This window comes from Onychomys torridus, chromosome 2 (assembly GCF_903995425.1).
Source record: "Onychomys torridus chromosome 2, mOncTor1.1, whole genome shotgun sequence".
Classification (NCBI taxonomy): Eukaryota; Metazoa; Chordata; class Mammalia; order Rodentia; family Cricetidae; genus Onychomys; species Onychomys torridus.
In genome coordinates, this window is record NC_050444.1 from 10,846,036 (window position 1) to 10,865,700 (window position 19,665).

At 44.9% G+C, this 19,665-nt stretch overlaps 1 protein-coding gene across 1 annotated transcript in view; it reads left to right on the forward strand.

Annotated features, from left to right (window-relative positions):
* Positions 1–19,665, forward strand: part of Chd7 (chromodomain helicase DNA binding protein 7) — a 184,350-nt gene that overhangs the window by 81,972 nt on the left and 82,713 nt on the right. The window contains 1 exon segment of the mRNA XM_036178057.1: positions 17,574–17,995. Coding sequence (XP_036033950.1) covers positions 17,574–17,995 — 422 coding nt within the window.

Here is a 19,665-nt window from a genome sequence, read left to right on the forward strand (position 1 = left end):
AGTGTGTCATGACAGAGAAGGGAAGGATACAGTGTGTCATGACAGAGAAGGGAAGAATACAGTGTGTCATGACAGAGAAGGGAAGGATACAGTGTGTCATGACAGAGAAGGATACAGTGTGTCATGACAGAGAAGGATACAGTGTGTCATGACAGAGAAGGGAAGGATACAGTGTGTCATGACAGAGAAGGATACAGTGTGTCATGACAGAGAAGGATACAGTGTGTCATGACAGAGAAGGGAAGGATACAGTGTGTCATGACAGAGAAGGGAAGGATACAGTGTGTCATGACAGAGAAGGATACAGTGTGTCATGACAGAGAAGGGAAGGATACAGTGTGTCATGACAGAGAAGGATACAGTGTGTCATGACAGAGAAGGATACAGTGTGTCATGACAGAGAAGGGAAGGATACAGTGTGTCATGACAGAGAAGGGAAGGATACAGTGTGTCATGACAGAGAAGGATACAGTGTGTCATGACAGAGAAGGGAAGGATACAGTGTGTCATGACAGAGAAGGATACAGTGTGTCATGACAGAGAAGGGAAGGATACAGTGTGTCATGACAGAGAAGGGAAGGGATACAGTGTGTCATGGCAGGGAAGGTATACCAGTGGATGCCATTGGCGGTTGATCATAGAGTCTCCATAATCAACAAGCAGAGAGATGAATGCTTTGTTGACTTTTCCACATTTTTATCTCATGGTTTTTCTAAAATTTAGATGTATGCATGTATTAGGTGGGGAGGCAGGATAGTCAGAATCCCCAAGTCTGCACTGGCAGCGCACCTCTGCCTGAGGGTTCCTGGCAGAGAGATGGGCACTGATGCCTTCATTCTGAGATGCTAATGTTGAGGTAGGGCTGGCTAAGATCAGGAATGAGCTTAGCCCAGTCTTTCTCTAGCTCTTGCTCTTTCCACATCTCCTTGTCCTGTTGAACCAGTTGTTTTTAGAATGTTTTACCTCCAGAGCCTTCAGTCCCAAGCTTGCACCCCTAATTAGAAATCTCTCCCTCTGCAATGCTGTGTCTGCCTTCCCAGCAAATGCAGATCTGGGCTGTTGACTGGATCAGTCAGCACTATCTGGGGAGTGACCACTTCCTGCTCTTTACCAAGCCTGTAAGCATAACACAGGGTGAAGAGCATGTTGTTGGAGCTCTGGGTGCCACTTAGTGAGCTGTGGTAGAACTATGTAGTTTTTCTGGGTCTCAGTTTCTCCCCCTAAAATGAGAATTGTATATGGACCCACCTAAAAGTGCTGTTAGAGGATTAAGATTATGCAGGCAATGTGCCTGGCTCATAGTATGGTAGCTGTCTGTAAATTATTATTGTAATTAACACTACATTGTTACAGCTGCTCCTGCTACTGAATTGTATTTCTGCTGGTATCCCTGCCACTGTATTCTAAATGAGTGAGGTCAGGACTTGGGCCATTGTCTTCAATCTCATGTTCACAGGTGGATTCTGTCTGTACTCAGATAGGCAATGTGCTTATTAACAAGGTGTTTTGGGAAAGAATGGTCTCAGGGATGCCCTGCTGCAAGGAAGGGTCCCTGCTGATCTCTAAATGGCTGGGTTGAAGCCAGAGCCAAGGCTCCTGGCAGCAGCATAGAAGCCTCTGGGAGAGAGGTGGGAGGACTACTGGGTGAGGCTAGCTCCGGAGCTGGAGTGGTCTTGGGCATCGCTGTCCTGTGGGAATGGGATGCAAAACACGAGATTGTCTAGTCACATTAAAAGTACAATGTTAGACAGGTAAATTGAATTGTAGTATATTTTGTTTATTTCCAAATATATACCAAATATTTTTAACATGTAGTATTTGACTATCATTTCAACAAATAACATTTCGTACAAAAATTATTATTTTTGTTTGTTTATACTGATTCTTTGATATGATTTTAGGCTTGTGACACATCTTACTTTGGGCTGGTCTATCTCAAGAACCCAGGCAGCTGGTGGCCACTGTGTTGAATGGCTCCAGCCTTGGCAAAAAAGACAGTGGCTGTAAGGGTGGAGAGAAAGCTGGGGCAGGAAAACTGCCATGCTTTTTGTGTGTAACCAGCAAGCAGTTTGGAGGACTTCAGGAAAAAAGGCCAAGGTTTATCTTTGTTTTCAGGAATGGAGGGGCCAGAGGTGAGCTGATGAGCTGCGCTTGAGGTTTAAGTGTGACAGTGGGCTTTGTGGGTGTGGATCTTAGCTCTGGAGGCCTGGGAAAGGATTTGATGAGCTGTGGACCCAGCATGGCCTCTGGGCTGTCCCACCTAGTCAGTCCTGTTCTGCTCCCGCCCCTGCTCTGCCTTGAGCATGCTGCTGCCGGGCTCCAGGAAGTAATCGGCCCACCCCCACCCTGGGATGGTGTGGCGAAGAGCAGCACATGCGGTCATTCTCACACGCTTACCCTTTTGCTGAAGAGATCAAGGAAACGCTTCACAGTTCACAAGTCATGAGGGGAGGGATATGTGCAGAGCTTTCTGGAGCCTGGAGCCTGGGACTTGCTAGATAAGTGCACTATCACTGAGCTGTACCCTCCCAGGTCCTTTTAAAGCTCATTTTAAAGTCATGCACAGTAAAGTCAATCACAAGCCAATTTTGTATTAATGAAAGTCTGTGCATTGTAGTTCAGCTACACTGGGAAAAGGTCTGTACCTTGTTTTTAGAGATGAAATTCTGAGAACGTTTTCAGATTTCTGTCCAGGCATCCTGTCTCTTCAGGAGTGAGGTGATTGTGGTTACTGTAGGGAGTTATCTATCTGTCAAGTCTTTGATGCAGGGTACTCATCTGTTCCATTTCTATCCATCTATTCAGTCACCAGCCAACATAATTGCTCATTTACAATGTGCCATTCTCTTTACAAGAACCAGAAATAAGGGTACAGAAATGAGCCTTTTTTTCCTTAAAAAAAAAAAAAAAATCTTAGTTAACACTTAGTGGTTGGTCTGCCATGACAATAAATGCAGCCATATGTAGGAATTGATATGTTGATATGCAACCAAATTATTTGAAGGGCTGGGGAGAAAGTGATGCTTGAGCCAAGCAGAAGGGGCATTGTAGAAGCTTAGCAGATAGGACAGAGCATGCACTCCAGACTAGAGCAGATGTTGCAGCATGGCCTTGTCCCAGCTGGTAAAGTGTATCTCCATTCATGTATCACATCTGTTTGCTCAGCTAAAGGTTTGCTGTTCTGTGCTGGGCACCAGAGGTGCAGAGAGCATGTGAGGTGCTGCTGGGCCCTGAATGAGGCCTGAGAAGGGACATCCGTGCTCACATTTGAGGGGTGGTGAGGCTTTGATGTTCTACTCTCAGCACTAAGCCTAAGGATGGGTTAGTCCCTGCATCAGGTGTTAGAGATGGAGAAGTAAGCACACCTGCCCGCACGCACATACAAACACATACATGCACACATGCACTCACCCTTGGTGGGATATGTGTCTGTGTTCCATGCTCCTGTCCTTCAGGGGGCAGAGGACCAGAGGATGTCAAAGGTCAGGCAGTTTGGTGAGAGGTCCTTGGCCTTGAGAGGTCCTTGCCTCTGCCTGTACAGATCAGGGAAAGCCCCGTGAAGAAGCTGGGCTGCAACTGAGTGGTGAAGACTGAGTGTGAATTCATGGAGTGGAAAAGATGGAGTCATCTTACCAAGCTCTAGAGTAGGAAAGAGCAAAGTGCCCCGGTGGGACTGCAGCTGTGGGGCATGGCGGAGCGCAGGGAGGGCTGAAGAGGCAGGAGGCCAGCTGGAAAGGTGGCACAGGGAAGGGCCGGACCCCTTCGTGTTGAGGGATTGTGTCTTCAGTGTAGCTGGCAGGGAGCACTCGGTGGATTATACAAGAGTGTCGTCCATTTACACTGAGAATGGTCATTTGGGAAGATTCAAGGGGCTTTAAAAATAGGGAATGAGAAGCTGTTCTGTCCAGGCCCGGACTGGAGAAACATGGCAGAGGTGTGGTTACCAGTGGGACTTGGAGAAGGCAAGTGTTAACCGCTATTAGATGTAGCCAGGAAGGGTGAGGAAGGTAGATTTCTGTCTAGGTCAGACACCCAGACAATAAGCTAGGTTGGCTGAGTTTTGGCATGCACCTCTTGAGACATCAGCAGGAAGCCTGGAGTCCCCGGTGGTGGTGAATGAGCCCAGGAGTGCTGTCAAAACCTAAGAGAGGAGAGAGAGATTCAAGACCGGGTGAGTGCAGGAAGATGGTTGGCGGCAGGAGACAGCTGAGGAGAGTGGAGCAATGCGGGCCCCCATTTTGGGTTTTGAAGATTTTCAAGTTTATAGAAATGTTGGGAAAATAATGCAATAAATACCAGTCATCTTATTTATTATGTGTATGTGTATGTATCCATGGTGTGTGTGTGTGTGTGTGTGTGTGTGTGTGTGTGTGTGTGTGTGTGTTCACGCACATGGGAGTCAGAAGACAACTTTGTAGAGTTGATTCTCCTATTTCACTTTTTTTATGGGTTCCATCAGGCTTGCATAACAAAAATTTTTACCTTCTGAGCCATCACTGCCCCTTCTAAAAATGAATTAGTTTATTATTGTGGGTCTGTATAATGTATAAGTGTGGGGCATGGGTGTTACAGTGCACATGTGAAACAGCTTCTTGGATGTCAGTTCTCTTCTCCCCAGTGGGATCCAGGGATTAAAGTCACATGGTCAGGCTAGCATGGAAAGGTACTTCGACACCATCCTGCTAACTTTTCACCTAAAACTAACAATGGTTGACATTCTGCCACATTCGTGTTAGTGTAGTTAGCCTAAGTTTCCTGCAAAGGAAGAACTGGGGGGGCAGGGTAGACATACACCATGTTTTATCTGTTGTATTTTGAGGGGCTGGGTCTCATGTGACCCAGGCTTGCCTCAAACTTGATATGTTGCCAAGGCTGGCCTCTTCCTTACCCTCCTGCCTCCACTTCCCAAGTACTGAGATTATAAGGTACATCGCCATGCCCAGTGTGACAGGCGGCATAAAGAGCTCTAAGGACAGGCAGCTTGTGCACCTTGAGGTGGAAGGATCTTTAGCCTGTATTTGTTGATAAACAAGGAATAGATTTTAATGGAGCAGAGAGAAAAGGTAGGAATCATGGGAGACATTAGCATCATGGCAGGAGGCAATACCACTTGGGGCCTTCATGAAGACTTGCGAGTTTACTGTCAATGAGATGGAGGTCAAGAGAGATGTGCCACGATCTGATTTGTTCCTTTAAAAAATCGCTGAGACTATAGCAGATGGACTAGGGTAGGGGGTAATTCTAGAACAGGAGATAAGCTGAAGAGGCGCATCCTCAGGCTAGACCACTGTCCAGGCCTGGAGAGGCTGTTAATTAGGGTGTGTTTCCTCCATGCTGAACATGGAGTCAGTCAGTTATAGATGGACTAGGTGTGGAACTTAAGACTTGGTAAAAGGACAGGATCATGCCACCTTTCTGGCTTGCTGGTTGAGTAACAGTATGGTGGGTCGAGAATCAAGACTCAGGACTGAGATGACTATTGCCATGTCCAAGTGGACATTGGACTAGACTGTTGGATAGAGAGGCCCACACCTTAGGGGAGAGGTCTGAGCTGGAGGAAGGACCTTGTGAAGCACCTAGATGGAGTGCTAATTTAGAAGCGTGGGTAGAGAGGAGAGGACTCCAGGCCTGGAGCACTGCTGAATGACAGGTGGGGAAGATAAGCCAGGCAGAAAGTGCGAGGAAGGAGGGGAAAGGGCCATCCTGATGTCTCCTGAGGAAGCAGCAGTGAGCAGCTGTGTGGGCTGTTGCTGGTAGGTCAGGTGAGCTGGGGGTGGGGTCACCTTGGTGCGAGCAGCTTTGTGGAATATTAATGTGGTTAGAGCAGAGGAAGAGCACTGGAGGAGAGGAAGTGGAGACAGCAAATGCCGTTGCTCTTTCAAGGACTCTTCTCTACGGAGGGGGGGGGGGGGGGGGGCTGAGGAGAGGAGCAGGCCGAGGAGGAGGAAGATGCATGCGTCTAGAGGCTCAGTAAATACCTGACATAGTTAGTGTGAGACTCGGTGGAAGGGGGAGCAGGTGGGGAGGACTAGCCATGCAAGAGGCACATTAAGAAGTTGGTGGATCAGTTTGGAGGAGATAGTATCTAAATTACTCCCCAAGGCAGACTCTAAACCACTACTTTAAAGTGTTGCTGTAAGGGTTCTCTGTTGCAGAGGCCAGGATAGGGACCTCCTTGGCTGTGGTTAAGACTTCCAAGGCTCTGGGCACCTGCTGGTGCTTATCAGCGCTGCTGTGCCCTGGCCCCTGACTCCTGGTTCTGCTGTGTGCCCCTGGCTCTTCTGGGTGCACTGGGAAGAATTTGGATGTCTGGAGGCTTCCCCATCATGATTTCCCAAGGCTGGACTATCCAGCCTTTAAGGTCTCACTAGAATTTTCCCCCAGGGAACCTTCCCCACCTACTGGCTCTTGACTGCATTGGATTCCTTATGCTGCAGCTCTGGACAGACAACTTGGGGGTGTTCTGTGCCTTCTTCACCCCCCTCTCCGGGGTTTATTTGTTAGGGATATAGGACTTCAGTACACAAGCAGAATGAATTTTGTCTTCCTAAGCATTATTGTTCTGGACATAGTGAGGTAGCTAATTGGTACCGTTTTATGACACGTCACATTGGACTGAGATGTTCGGTTCTGACGGGAGGAACTGATAGCCTGTGAGTGCCTCTCCAAGTGCTCCTTTGGCGCCTTTGAATTTTCATTGTCCACGGCACTGTGTTAAAAGGACGTTTCCATGTAAGTATATACTGTACATTGACCATATCTCCCTCCCCTTCTCAGCCAAGTTTTGCTTCTGTAATGGCAAAAGTACATTTTATTGGATGGTTTCATTTGGATTTCCAGTTCTGGTAATCTAGTCTCCATAGATCTCCAAATTAATATCGTTCTTTTTGGAGAAACTTCATTAATACTTCCCTCTGAAATTATCTTTACTCCTCCCACCCCATCTTACAGATGCTTACTTTAACATCGTTATCCCAACAATGCCAAACTATGTTGAAAGTACTACTTAAGAGATGTGTAAATATTGCTAACACCCTTTTTAATGAGAACAATTATCTTTTTTCCCTTTCTTCCTTTAATGAGAACATTAGAACATGGGCGTTGATATTTAGGCAGAAGTGAAGACATCCTATCAGAAATCACCTGAAGTAATACATTTTACACATAGTAATGAAACTAATATAGAAATAAATTGCTCAGTGTTGAGTCTTTTCAGATAGACGCGAGTATCTGAGTGATCTAAAGGAAGTTGCCGAGTGGATGTTGGTCCTGAGGCCAGGCTAACTTCACAGCTGTTTAAACTCCAGCAGCTTGGCCCAGAGGGTACTGCTGTTTTATAACCGTATTTAAAAATCTGTTCCTCTTTTACTCCCTCAAACTGAGTGCAGAGATATAATGGGTCCCATTATAGGTAAAAGGTCTGTGACTCAGCCATCGAGCTACTCAAACTCAGGGCTGTTTTAATTGCCACCATTAAAGCTTTAGTACTTTTATCTCATAAAAATAGATATCATTGATGTAAAATGTGTGCCTGTTGAAGATACATGTGTACCTCTGCCCTCATAGTTAGCTAATCAGCCATTTGAGTTAGAAGTTAGTTAGGTTTTATGCAAATGGGAACCTGACATAGATCACAGATTTTGTTCAGAGTTAGTCCTTTAATTAAGAAGACATTTCTGTGTACTCGGAGCAGCATCTCACTAGAATGTCTTCTCAAAGAACCTTACTTCTGTTGTGGCTCGCATGGAAACTGCATTTAATTGCTAGAACACCTGTGGGTCCCCCAGTTCCTCGAACCCAGGAGTACAGTGCTTCCAGTTCAAATGCTGATTTCAACAGTTGGAGAGACATACATAGATCACTCTCCTGTTCCTGCTTGACACATTGGCTTAAATTGAAATGTGTAGTTGGAGGTGCTTGCTCTGCCTGTCTGTGGATGGCTTCTTGTTGCCAAAAGTACAAATCTTACAATGAGGAAACTTCAAAGTGTGATGTAAACTCAAGAATGCCATGTAACTATATATGAAAATGTGAATAGCTGGTTTGTTCTGAGCTTTTTCATCAATGTGCTAGCATACCACTGTCATTCATTATTCATATTGCTGTACACACAGATGACACCTCTCCAGGTCTGCAGTGAGGGCATCTCAGCAGAGGTTAGCTGCCTACCCATTCATGCTCACATTTATTTCTCTGTTGTAAAAATAGCAGCTAATTAGTGGGACATGTCGGTAGGTGACTCTCTCCTGCTTCTTCAGTTAAAGGATTTTATTCAGAGAGGAGAACAGAATCTTGACTCTGAGAAGCACTCAATCCAAACAATTTTAAAGTACGAACCCACCCACACAAAACATTTGTGAGCTACACAGCCAGCCTCTCTACTTGCCCAGCTGTGTAGATTCAATTATAATAATTTTCTCAGTTGCATAACATTGCTGTTTGTTTATTACTGCATTATTAGTCAGTGAATGAACCTCCCCCCTTTTGACCCCTCAGCAGTGTTTATAAAATACTTAATTGCTTTGGTATCTTCTGTTTTGTGTGTAATTTCAGCTGGAAGGAGTCGTGGGGACACAGTCCCCTGTAAGTGTGTAACAGACTGTTTCTAATGTGCGGTGAGCCTTCTTTAAAAATAAGTATCAGGAGCCTTTACTATTTCGTGTGTGTGTGTGTGTGTGTGTGTGTGTGTGTGTGTGTGTGTTTGAATGTGAAAAATGGAGATTTTCTTTAAAATCTCCCTGTGTCACTGTAAATGGTGTGGTGGGAACCGCAGGCCTCTCCCTAGCCCTGTGTGGGTGGTCCTTACATCCTGCTCTCCTTGCCTCTTGGAGGAGCTAGTGGGATTCATGACCAAGAGTGATGTATTGCTGGGTACTATGGTTGAGAATGTGGGCTTTGTAGAGACTGCCTGCTTTCAGTCCTGCCTCCTTTTAAGTGTGTGTGTGTGTGTGTGTGTGTGTGTGTGTGTGTGTGTGTGTGTGTGTGTGTGTGTTTGAGAGAGAGAGACAGACAGACAGACAGACAGACTTGGGATATATTTTATTCCTTTGGATGCATTAGCTCTTCCCATTTGTAAATCAGTGAATGGTACCCAGTAACACTGTCAGCAGGGCATCTTTACAAAGATAAAGGGAAGCTCTACCATGCTTTCAGTGTGTTGGCGCTCTCACGGGGGACGAAGGATCCTAAGGTAAAGACACCAAAACCATTCAGATTACAAATAAGAAAATATGAAGGTAGGTATTTATTTCAATGTGTGTTTTACTGTGTGACATTTTACCACAAACTTCATGGCTTCTAGCCACATCCTGTTCCTCCTCAACATTTTGTTAGATTGGAGTCTAGGCATGGTTCAGCTGAGACCACTCCACAGCTCAGGGCTCTCCAGGCTGTAGAGCTGAGGTCTCACTGGAAACTTGATCTCTCTAGGTGTGTTCAGGTTTGGGCTGCCTGGCACAGCTTTTTTGGGTGTCACTGGAGGACACCCTTGGCTCCTGGAGGCTGCCTCCCATCATATCTGTGGTTTCTTCTCCACCATGGCTTCTGGCTTCTTCACAGCCTGGAACAGAGTCTTCTCTCCTCTTTACAAGCCTCCTTGATTCAAGCCAGCCTTGCCTAGGATAATTGCCCCTTTGAGGGATCCCCAAACCAGTGATTCCCACCTTGATCAGACCTGTGATACCCTTTTACCTTTGGCTGGAAGTCGCAGGCCCTGCCGCACTCAGAGATAAAGGGGCAGGTTTAGAACTTGCCTCCCACAGATACCAGTGAGTTTTTATAGACCACAGTAGTCTATCATTAAGCATTTATTGTGAACTGACTAGGCTAGATTCCCAGTCTCTGAATCGTGAAAAACTTGCCTAACGTATGTAAATTAACTTTATCACTAAATTCCTTTAATTTCTCCCCTTACAAAGATTGTTCTATTCCCAGTTCTGCAAAACTTCTGGGATTGCTCAGTGTAGAGAACAACCTGTTGTCAGTCTTGGAAGTTTGAGTTTTTACAGCCATAAGAATAGCAGAGTAAGTTGCTTTTAATATTTTACTTTTTAGATAACACATGTACGCAGGGTAAATTGCTTTTCTGGAACCAAACTCTATACTTTTCCACTTTAAAGATCAAACTTGCTGTTGAATGCACCAGTGTTGGCAAACCACAGTGTCCCGTGTACAGCAGAATTTATTGAGCTGGATTAATTTCTTTTTTAAAAGTATGTGAGTTTGACCTTCGCCTTCATTGTCTATGAATAGAATTCCTCCGTGATCTTCTGCATGTGAAACAGTTTGACTGACCTGGAAGTGTTGTTGAAGACCCACACAAGAGCATTTCACTGCATTTGATCCCTGACAGCAGGGGTAGTCTGGGGGTAGTCTGGGGAGCGTTTGTCCATGCTCAGACTCCAGCTCTTGACACAGGGTTGAGAACAATAAGGGCTTTAGTGCTGAAGTGAAGGTGTGGATTCTCACTCAGGGATGCCAACAGGATAGCTTTGTCAAAGGAGGGCAGAGTGGACAAGAAAAGAGACCGGCTTCACAAGGGTGAGCACTAAGACACCACAAAACCATTGTTTTTGCCACTTTTCCTTCTAGACAGCATCTCCGAATCACAGCGCCTGGTGTTCGTACTGTAAGTTTAGAGATTCAGAATAAGGAACTAAAAGCAATACCAGCTTAGAGTTCTCTAATGCGTTCATTGTTCTGGTTTCCTTATGAGAGGCCAGCGGTACCTTGTTCAGTTGTGGACCCCACTTTTTCCTAGGCTGTCACTCTTAGAGAACACTGGGCATGCCTGCTGTTACTAGGGATTTCCGTGCTCTTGTGGTCCACGCAACACAAGGAATTATTTACTCTTAGTGACACAGGCCTTTAAAAAATAATTTTTATTGTTATTTTTCATTAAGATGCAGACAACCGGGCTTTCCCATAGGTTTTAATTGTGTCTGTATTGTATCTTCCCTGCAATGGAGTGGTCGCTCTGCTGGCCTCCTGTGCTTTCCGGGAAGGAGAGGGTCAACGGAAATTCCAGTTATCTGCACACTGTTTTTGAGCAGCCATCCTGTGAGAAAACATCACTCAAGTTTCACATAAATGACTAAGCTCATTTTTCCAAGCATTTATGAAGTGATGGAGACACCTCAAAACCGTGTTTGATTTAAGATCCATTTACCTTGTACTCTAGGGTGTGTGTGTGTGTGTGTGTGTGTGTGTGTGTGTGTGTGTGTGTGTAGATGAGAAGGCTGTTTCAGCCCCGTGGTCCTTAAATGTAAGCCTGGGATTTTGTCTGCTACTTTCCCCAAGAAATGCAATTGACTGACAAGAGGGAGAAATGGGCTTAGATTCCTTCCAGTACAGTAGATTGAATGAAACACATGTAGGCCTCTTCTTTAGGGGCTGGGGGGAGTTTTCAAGGCAGGGTGAGGAGGCAGGGAGCAAACTTGTCTTTTCCTGGTCCTTACAGAATTGAAGTAGTCTTTGGGATGTTCCATCTCATTACTAAGTTGAGTGACACTTGTGTCAGGCAGGGAGATCTGGGAGCAATGCTGGGAAGAGGTTGTTTACTTCAAAATGCAGTAAGAACAGCAGTTCTGCATTTGGGTGAAAAGTAAGTAATACTCAATAATACTCTAAGCTGTGGTTCAGAACCAAACTAGAGTTCTGACCCTTTGAAGCAAAAATTTCAAATTTGTATTGAATACAAGCCACCCCGTCCTCCCTGTCCTGTAGGCCAGGGCTATGGTTTGAGAGGCACGTCTTTATGGCTTAGGTTTGGACGGTGGCCACAGCAGACTGGGCTGCTCAGCCACCCTTCTAGCCGAGCAACACCATCTTCAGCAGTGACCAGCATGCTTCAGTGCTTCTTGGGGGAAGCTAGGCAAAATGCAGTGGCTCCATTTGTGTAAAATTAAAGCCTTATCGTTTTCCAGCCCCATGACTTGGGTGAGTTAATTGTAAAGCTTTGGTGTTGTGCGCCCCCCCCCCCCCAAAGCAACAGTAACAAACATCCGCTGCACCAGCCTCACAGGGCTGAAGACAGAGAGTGGGAAGCATGTCCAATTAACTGACAGCAAATGGTTGAAAGAGCAACGACTCAGTGCAGAGCCCCGGGACAGCTTCAGAACTTGCTGTTCCCCCCCCCCCCCCAGGATGTGTCTGTCCATATAGTGCCCCCTCCATCACCACAGGAGTGCTGGCTGAACACCAGGAGAGGGCTGTGGGCTCCTGACTCTCAGGGGCCCCCACAGCTGCAGGGAAGTACAGTATCCAGCTCTGGTCATGGTCAGAGAAGATGAAATAAGGAGAAGAAAACCAAAAGGCTCTGGGTGATGGGCAGGCGCTGAAGACTCTGTGCTCCCAGAGAGCTCTGCTGCTCAGGCTCCCTCCAAGGGTGTCGAGGAAGCTGCAGTGCTGCCCACATCTGGCTCTGCTATGTCCTGCAGGACAAGTTAATGGGAGAGACACTACACTGTGAAGTTGCTCCCTGCTAGCTCCCTAGGCCTGACCCTGCTCCTAACTCAGGAGGCTCAAGATTGGGCATCGATTCGAAACTTTTCAACATGGCTGGCTGCAGATTTGTAGCTCTTAAGGGTTGTTTGTATGGTGAATCTCTGTGCATTTAGATTCAGGCATGGCAGCACACACCTATAATCCCAGGTACCTAGAAGGTTGAGGCAGATGGATTACAAGTTCAAGGCCAGCCTGGGCAATTTGCAAGACTCTGTCCCCAAAACTAAAGTTAAACACACACACACACACACACACTGTGGGGACATATATCTCAGCTTGAGTAAAGTGTTCTGTGCTCTCCCTCCCCAGCATCCCAGCAGCTCCTTTACTTCCTCAAATATGTGTTGAATGGATACACTAAACTCCTGATAGTGTTAGCAGCAGCAAGCAGCATCCTTTTTTTTCTTTTTGTTTAAAGTAGTTCCATCCTAAAAGTCTCAGTAGAACTTAGTAAACCTTTGCCAAATGCTCTGAATCTTTTTTTCTGCTTTGCCCAAAGGCAAAACACCTCAGTTTTTACACCAGGCTTACTTTTGAAAGAGTGCAGAGGATCCCGGACCCAGGGCTGATTGGAAAAACAAAAAGCAAAAGTTCAGAATGTTTATAATAGGAATGTGTCCAAAGTCTTTTTTTTGGGGGGGGGGGGGAGGTTTCGAGACAGGGTTTCTCTGTGTGGCTTTGCACCTTTCCTGGATCTTGCTCTGTAGACCAGCCTGGCCTCGAACTCACAGAGATCTGCCTGCTTCTGCCTCCCGAGTGCTGGGATTAAAGGCATGTGCCACCACCACCCGGCCCAAAGTCATTTTAAAAAGAACTATCATAAAGTGATTTTCATCTTGTGTGACTAAAACTGTAATTTGTAAACCATTTAAATTGCAGTTTGCTGTGTTGCAGGCCCATGTTTCCTGTCACCTGAGTCCTCATTGGTGGGCCTCTTTCTTCACAGATGCCTTCTCTTGGTGCTCCTGAGGCCCTTCTTTATGTTCCTTGCAGCAATTTGCTGGGTGCAAAGTTAGTAGAAATAGTGTATTCCTGGTCCAGTCGATAGCATCTCTCCCTTTTTGTCAGGCATTATTCAGAATCTCTACATGTTTGCATATGTGTAAATTCAAACAAGTAAATGCATGTTTGTCTGCAAATAAGTGTTCACTGACAGGCATCCTGTGTGTGAAATACTGTTAGCTTTAGAAAGTGTGTGTGTGTGTTTTATGTTGGTGATAGGATTTTGCTCACTCTTGTTGCTCTATGTTGCTTACAGGTTCAGCCTTAAGGAGTGTAGTTAAGGGACACGTAGAAAAGAAGATAAGGTAGCTTTTTAGGTCTGAAGACCCCTAGAAGAAAAGCACACTTCAGACAGCTAAAACTTTCTCCCGCCACACTTCCTCATGTTTGACACTTCAGAGCGCCGTGGATCAGCTTTGCCTAGGAGCAGAGGAATTGTTCTTGCCTCCATTGGCTCACCTTTGCTAAGTGCATCTGGCCCCTCCAGTTCTGTCCAAGTTAGCCTGCTCCTGGGTTTCCTGATTACTGTGCTCTCAGCAGGAGAGTTAAGGATAAAAACAATACAAAATATACACTTTGGGCCATTTTTACTTACTTAAGTATCAGTCAGCTGTTCTAGGTCCCCAAAGTACATGACACATTTCTTACAGACATCATAGTATGTCAAAAGGCATATGGAATTATGATAAAATTGTGTCATGTAGAAAGTCCTATAGGGGGTATGTGAAATATGCTTGGTATCTAAAATCCTTCACATTCGCTTTAATAAATGAGAGGCTGTAGGAATGGCCTATATGGTAATATCAGATGTTAATGGCATTGATTACCTGTCAGGCAGTGGGGATTGATGGGAAAATGTCCGCTGTAAAATTAAATAGCATTAGAGAAGACCTTACCATGCATGTGCCTGGTGGGGGGAGCAGGGGAAGCTGGGCCTGAGAGACTTTGTCGGGGCATTCCTGGGAGCTCCGGGTTTTTTTTCCCCCACATGATTAAGGCAGACCATCTGTTCTTTGTTAAATGTTTACAAAAACAGCTTCCCTCTAAAAGATTCAAGGAGAAGTAGGTCTGGTAAACACTCATATCCCTGAGCACCTTTTCCGCCCTCCTTCAGATAGTACCAAAACAATTCTGCTGCATATCAAACAAGATTAATACTTTTTTGTGTTCAGTCTTCACTTTTTCTCCTCCTTGTAGAAGATTAAATTTTTTACTGAGTCACTAATTTATGGACTCATTTATTTCTAAAAGAAGTGTCTAAATGATTTGTATGCTAAAGCGAGTAGATGAATTTTCAGCTTTTTTGTGTGGTGTGTGAAATGCTTTTTCTAATTCATAAATGTGTGCTGGGAAAGCTCTCAGGAGACGCTGGTTTTCTGTTCCTGGAGTGGATGCCATGCAGGCTGAAGATGGGTACGCATGCCCTATAGTAGGTCACTTACTGCTCTGAATTGGAGTCATTGTTCTGACTCCCTTGCTTTCAAGGAATAACTTGTCTTCTATTTTTTTGAATACTAGGTTCTCCCGGGGGAGTTTGGTTTTTATGCCCCATGCAGAAAAGTAATGTCTTTTTCCTTGTCAATTATGTTAAGCAATATAATAATTAACTGACCTTCAGCTGTGTGCATGTAGTAAAAGTTGAAGTCAGATCAACTAATGTTTAGCTAATGCCTAGGCTGAGGTCACTAGGATATGAGGGTGTTTGTGAGGGAAAGTAGAGGCCAGCGGTGACTTAGGTGTTTGCTTAGTTTGGTTCTTGTTCATGTTTTTCCTTCCTAGAAAGATGCCCATGTGTGAGGCTTCAGGAGAGGGGTAGTCGTAAGAGTGCCAGCTTTAGGAAACCTAGGTCCACATTTCATGTCTTTCTTTTAGGTGGCCCCATTGCATCCTCGAATTTACACTTCTGCTTGAAAGATGGGGTAAATATAGACACATTTTTGTCCCTCCGTGTAGGTGTGTGAGTGTGCACCGGTGTGCTCTTCCTCACACTGTGCTCACCGCCCTGTCCTCTGACTTGCCTTGCCTTTACTTTTTGAGTTCATTTCCTCTTTGCTATGACCAAGAAGGGGCAATATGTATTTTAAGATTTGTCTGCTGGTGGTGATAGTGCACAACTTTAATCCCAGCACTTGGGAGGCAGAGGCAGGTGGATCTCTGATTTCGAGGCCAGCCTGGTCTACAGAGTGAGTTCTAGGACAGCCAAGGCTGCAGAGAGAAGTCCTATCTCAGAAAACAACAGCAAAAATGATATATATTGGTCTTAATACCAAGTTGTTGTTGCTGCTGTCATTGTTTTTTGGAGTGGTGGGGATCAAACCCAGGGCATTATGTGTGTTAGGCAGGTGCTGTACCTCTAAGCTACATGCTCAGCTTTCCCAGATCCTGGAAGAAACTTTGGGATCTAAATCCTTCACTTAGCAGGTAAAGAAGCTGAACCAAAGTTCAGTTGAGTGAAGTGTCTTCTCCAGAGAGCATGGTGGTGGGGCCTGGATTAGAATTCTAATGTTTCATCTCAGGGTTCTGGGGTACTTCTTCCCTGCTGGTATGGCTCAAGAATTGAATGTGATTGTCTTTAGAGTAGCCAGGGCCAACTTTGGTAGGAACAGTGAGCTGTCCTTCTCCAGCTGTATTTCAGTTTGTAAAATGTTGTCTTAGGGACAGTCACAGAGCCTCTTGGAGATGGGATGAAACTTGTGCCACCTCCCTAGAAGTAGTCCTGTGTGTAAGGTTTTTAGATGCTAGATCGAGTCAAAGACACTGGGTGTCTTTTGTCCTCTTATATGACCCTGGGGAGCCACGTGACCTTGTGGAACTCTTAAGTTTCTCTCTGAAAGATGGAGATAAATTACTAAGATTTTCTTGTAGATTCAGGTAAATGGACATACAAACTTCAGTATATGGCTTGGGATATAAAAAGTATGTGATTTTGAAATGTGATTTCTATTACCTGTACTTAAATGTGGGGTTTCCTCCTTTGCTCACAGTGATACTTCGCTTTTGCTGTGCAGTGTTGAGTCTGTGTGGGGCAGCCTGGCTTCCCCTCTGCTCTACTTTTGTAGGTCTAAGGTGTATCAGCTTGGACATCAACTTCATTGTGATCTGTGTTTCCTCCGACAGGTGGCTTTATATTAGTTTGTCGTTGTCCCCAACTGTGAAATCAGAAGGTTCATTGCCTTAGTCCAATGGTATTTGGTAATGAAGCCCATGCCAGGCACATCATAAGATCACTCATCTCACAGGAACGTAGGGAAAAGGCAGAAGATGATGGAAGTGGCAGATGTCCTCAGATGCCATGGTCTGCCCTGTGGGTGATGTGCCCTGTTTTTGGGTCCTGGGCTGTGAGGTCACTCAGTGCAGGTGTCATTTACTCTGTTCTCAGCCTACTTCTCAGCATCTCGTCCTGTTTGTCAGCATTTCCTTATGTGCAGAAGATGCTCTGGGCACCTCCCTAGTACATTCAGGATTTCTCCACACTGTACCCCACATGAACTGTTTGAGTTCTTATTAGTTAATCTATATAAATGACTTTAAGAAGTTAGGGGAAAGATTGTCCACATTTCATATTACTTTAAGAAAGTTAACCAATGCAAAATCATTGTTTCACATGACATTTTAATTTTGACAATTTAATGTCATTTAATTCAGAAATGACTGTATAAAATTTATGTTGTACTTAACTCTATCCCCCCTTTCTAATACTAGAATTTTTTGATGTTTTATATAGTTCTTTTTTAAAGCAGTTGTATTCTCTATCTTTGAGTACCACCTCCCACATGGATAAGAACTTTGTAGCCAGAATGCTTTACTTCTCCTCCTGTGTTCTTGCCATTGGAAGGTGCAGAATATCTAACTCCATAACAAATTTAACATTTTCCTACTTAAAAGCATTCCTCTTAAAGAAACAAACATTTCCAGGCTGAAAGTGGCACATCCCATGACCCCTAGTTTGTAGATGTCTGCTTCCTTGAGTATGGAGAGAAACTTTGGGAGCATCAGTCACTGACTCTCAGTTCCTTTCTTTGCTTTGAATGCTGAGAAGCTAATTTCAGCCCATTTGTGTTTCTCAGCATTCTCCATCGGAGCCGTTTCTGGAGAAGCCAGTGCCGGATATGACTCAGGTCAGCGGACAGAATGCTCAGCTCGCCAAGAGCGACGATTACCTGCCGTCACTAGAACAGCAGCCACAGCAGAAGAAGAAGAAAAAGAAAAACAACCACATTGCTGCAGGGAGTCCCAGTAAAAGCTTTGGTCAAGGTGACTTCCCTGGTGGGGTTGATAACCAGGAACGAAGCAGGGACTCACTGGATGGGTCCCAAGAAGAAAAAAAGAAAAAGAAAAGGCCGAAAGTCAAAAAAGATCCGAAGGAATTGAAGGAACCGAAGGAGAAGAAAGAGCCCAAGACCCCCAAAGCCCCGAAGATCCCCAAAGAGCCAAAGGAAAAGAAAGCAAAAACTGTCACACCAAAACCCAAATCCAGCAAAAAGTCAAGGTAGGCTGTGGGTCGAGGCGAGGTCACAAGGCCAGCCAGCCCCAGGCTGCAGTGGGCGGTGTGGGGTGTGGAAGGGCCTGTTGCTTTTCAGATCATTCTTGAGTACCTGTTGCTCAAGAATGAAGTAAATGTGAAGGTTTTTGTGCATTCCAAACTTTAGGACTCCACTGCTACAAACTGTTGATTGATTGTCTTTACTGGATAAAACATTTTATCTAGCAACCAACTTCTTATTTTACAAACCAGAACTTTACTTGGCTCTCTGGGTAACTGATAGGAAGGTCCGCAGGGGAAGCAAGGCCCTTGGAAGGTTCTGAGCATCTCAGTGCCATCTCCAGAATCCGAAAGAGAATGAATTGTGTCTACTTGGCAGAGTTAGCCTTCCACGGCAGGTTGAATTCCTTATGGGCAGCGTGGGAGAGACCCAGTAGCCCTGGTCATTAGATGTGGACAAACAGCGGGGCTTTAGGTAGCAGTGCAGAGCCTCTTTGCTCTGTACTCCCCGACAACTCTCTGACCCCCGAGAAGGCATAGTTATTCAGTAAGAAAAACTGAGAGACGACATTGAAGACTAATTTTTTTCATTTGTTCTGAACATTTCTAACAACTGTTCTGAACCAGTTCCAAACATCTGAATCTATTTTTCAGAATGTGGCTCATGTTAGAAAATATAGTTTCCAGATGGAAGTATGGCCAGACTTGGTTAATCTGAGCCTGTTTGCACATGTGTGCGCATGTAAACATTTGTGTGCACACATACTCATTTGTGCCACTGCCTGCATTTTCTGTGATGTCTAGCTGTGGCCCTTTTGCTGGTAGGCATGCCAGCACACAGAGGAGATGGTAATTGTACCAGGCGAACAAAAGGGCAGGCCTTCCCAGTGTCCTGATAGGAATAGCAAGATAACTCAAATCCATGGTTACACTGTGTGTTGATGATGTAAATCATAATCATTTAATTTTTTCCCATGAATGTCTTTTATGGTACATGCAATAATTCAAACTTACTGATAACTTTGTGTTTACAGTTGGGCTTTGATTCCTCAGTATCTAGTCTCTTTATTGAAAAAGCCTTTTCTCCCGATGAATATTTTTCTAAGTCTACAACTTATTAAAAAACCTTTACATTTATTAAAGAGACATTTTATTAAATGCTTGTTGGTAGGTAAGTGTTGGAAAGGTAATGGTGAGTAAGTAAGATGCAGCTAAAAGTTTTGGTCTGACAGTGTGAGTCTGTTCTTAAAGTATGTAACTGCCCAGATACAAATACTGTGCTTGGGTGTGAGGAAGCACATGCTTATGTCTCCGAGGGAGAGCAGTCAAATCCTCATGTGAAGAAGACTGTCCTTTCTTCTTAAGGTGTGCACCAAAGAGGCTTTCTGCACTTTAGAAGTGCATCACCAACACTTGCAGAACCAGGATAATTTGGTTTCAATTTTCATTGTAATTATTTTGATCTTTCTTTCTTTCTTTCTTTCTTTCTTTCTTTCTTTCTTTCTTTCTTTCTTTCTTTCTTTCTTCTCTCTCTCTCTCTCTCTCTCTCTCTCTCTCTCTCTCTCTCTCTCTCTCTCTCCTTTTTAACCTAATTGTGGAACTGGATAGAATCATTCTGGGGTTCTGACATAAATTTGCCACCATCCCCTTCAGCCCGAATCTGATCAGCAGGCCCT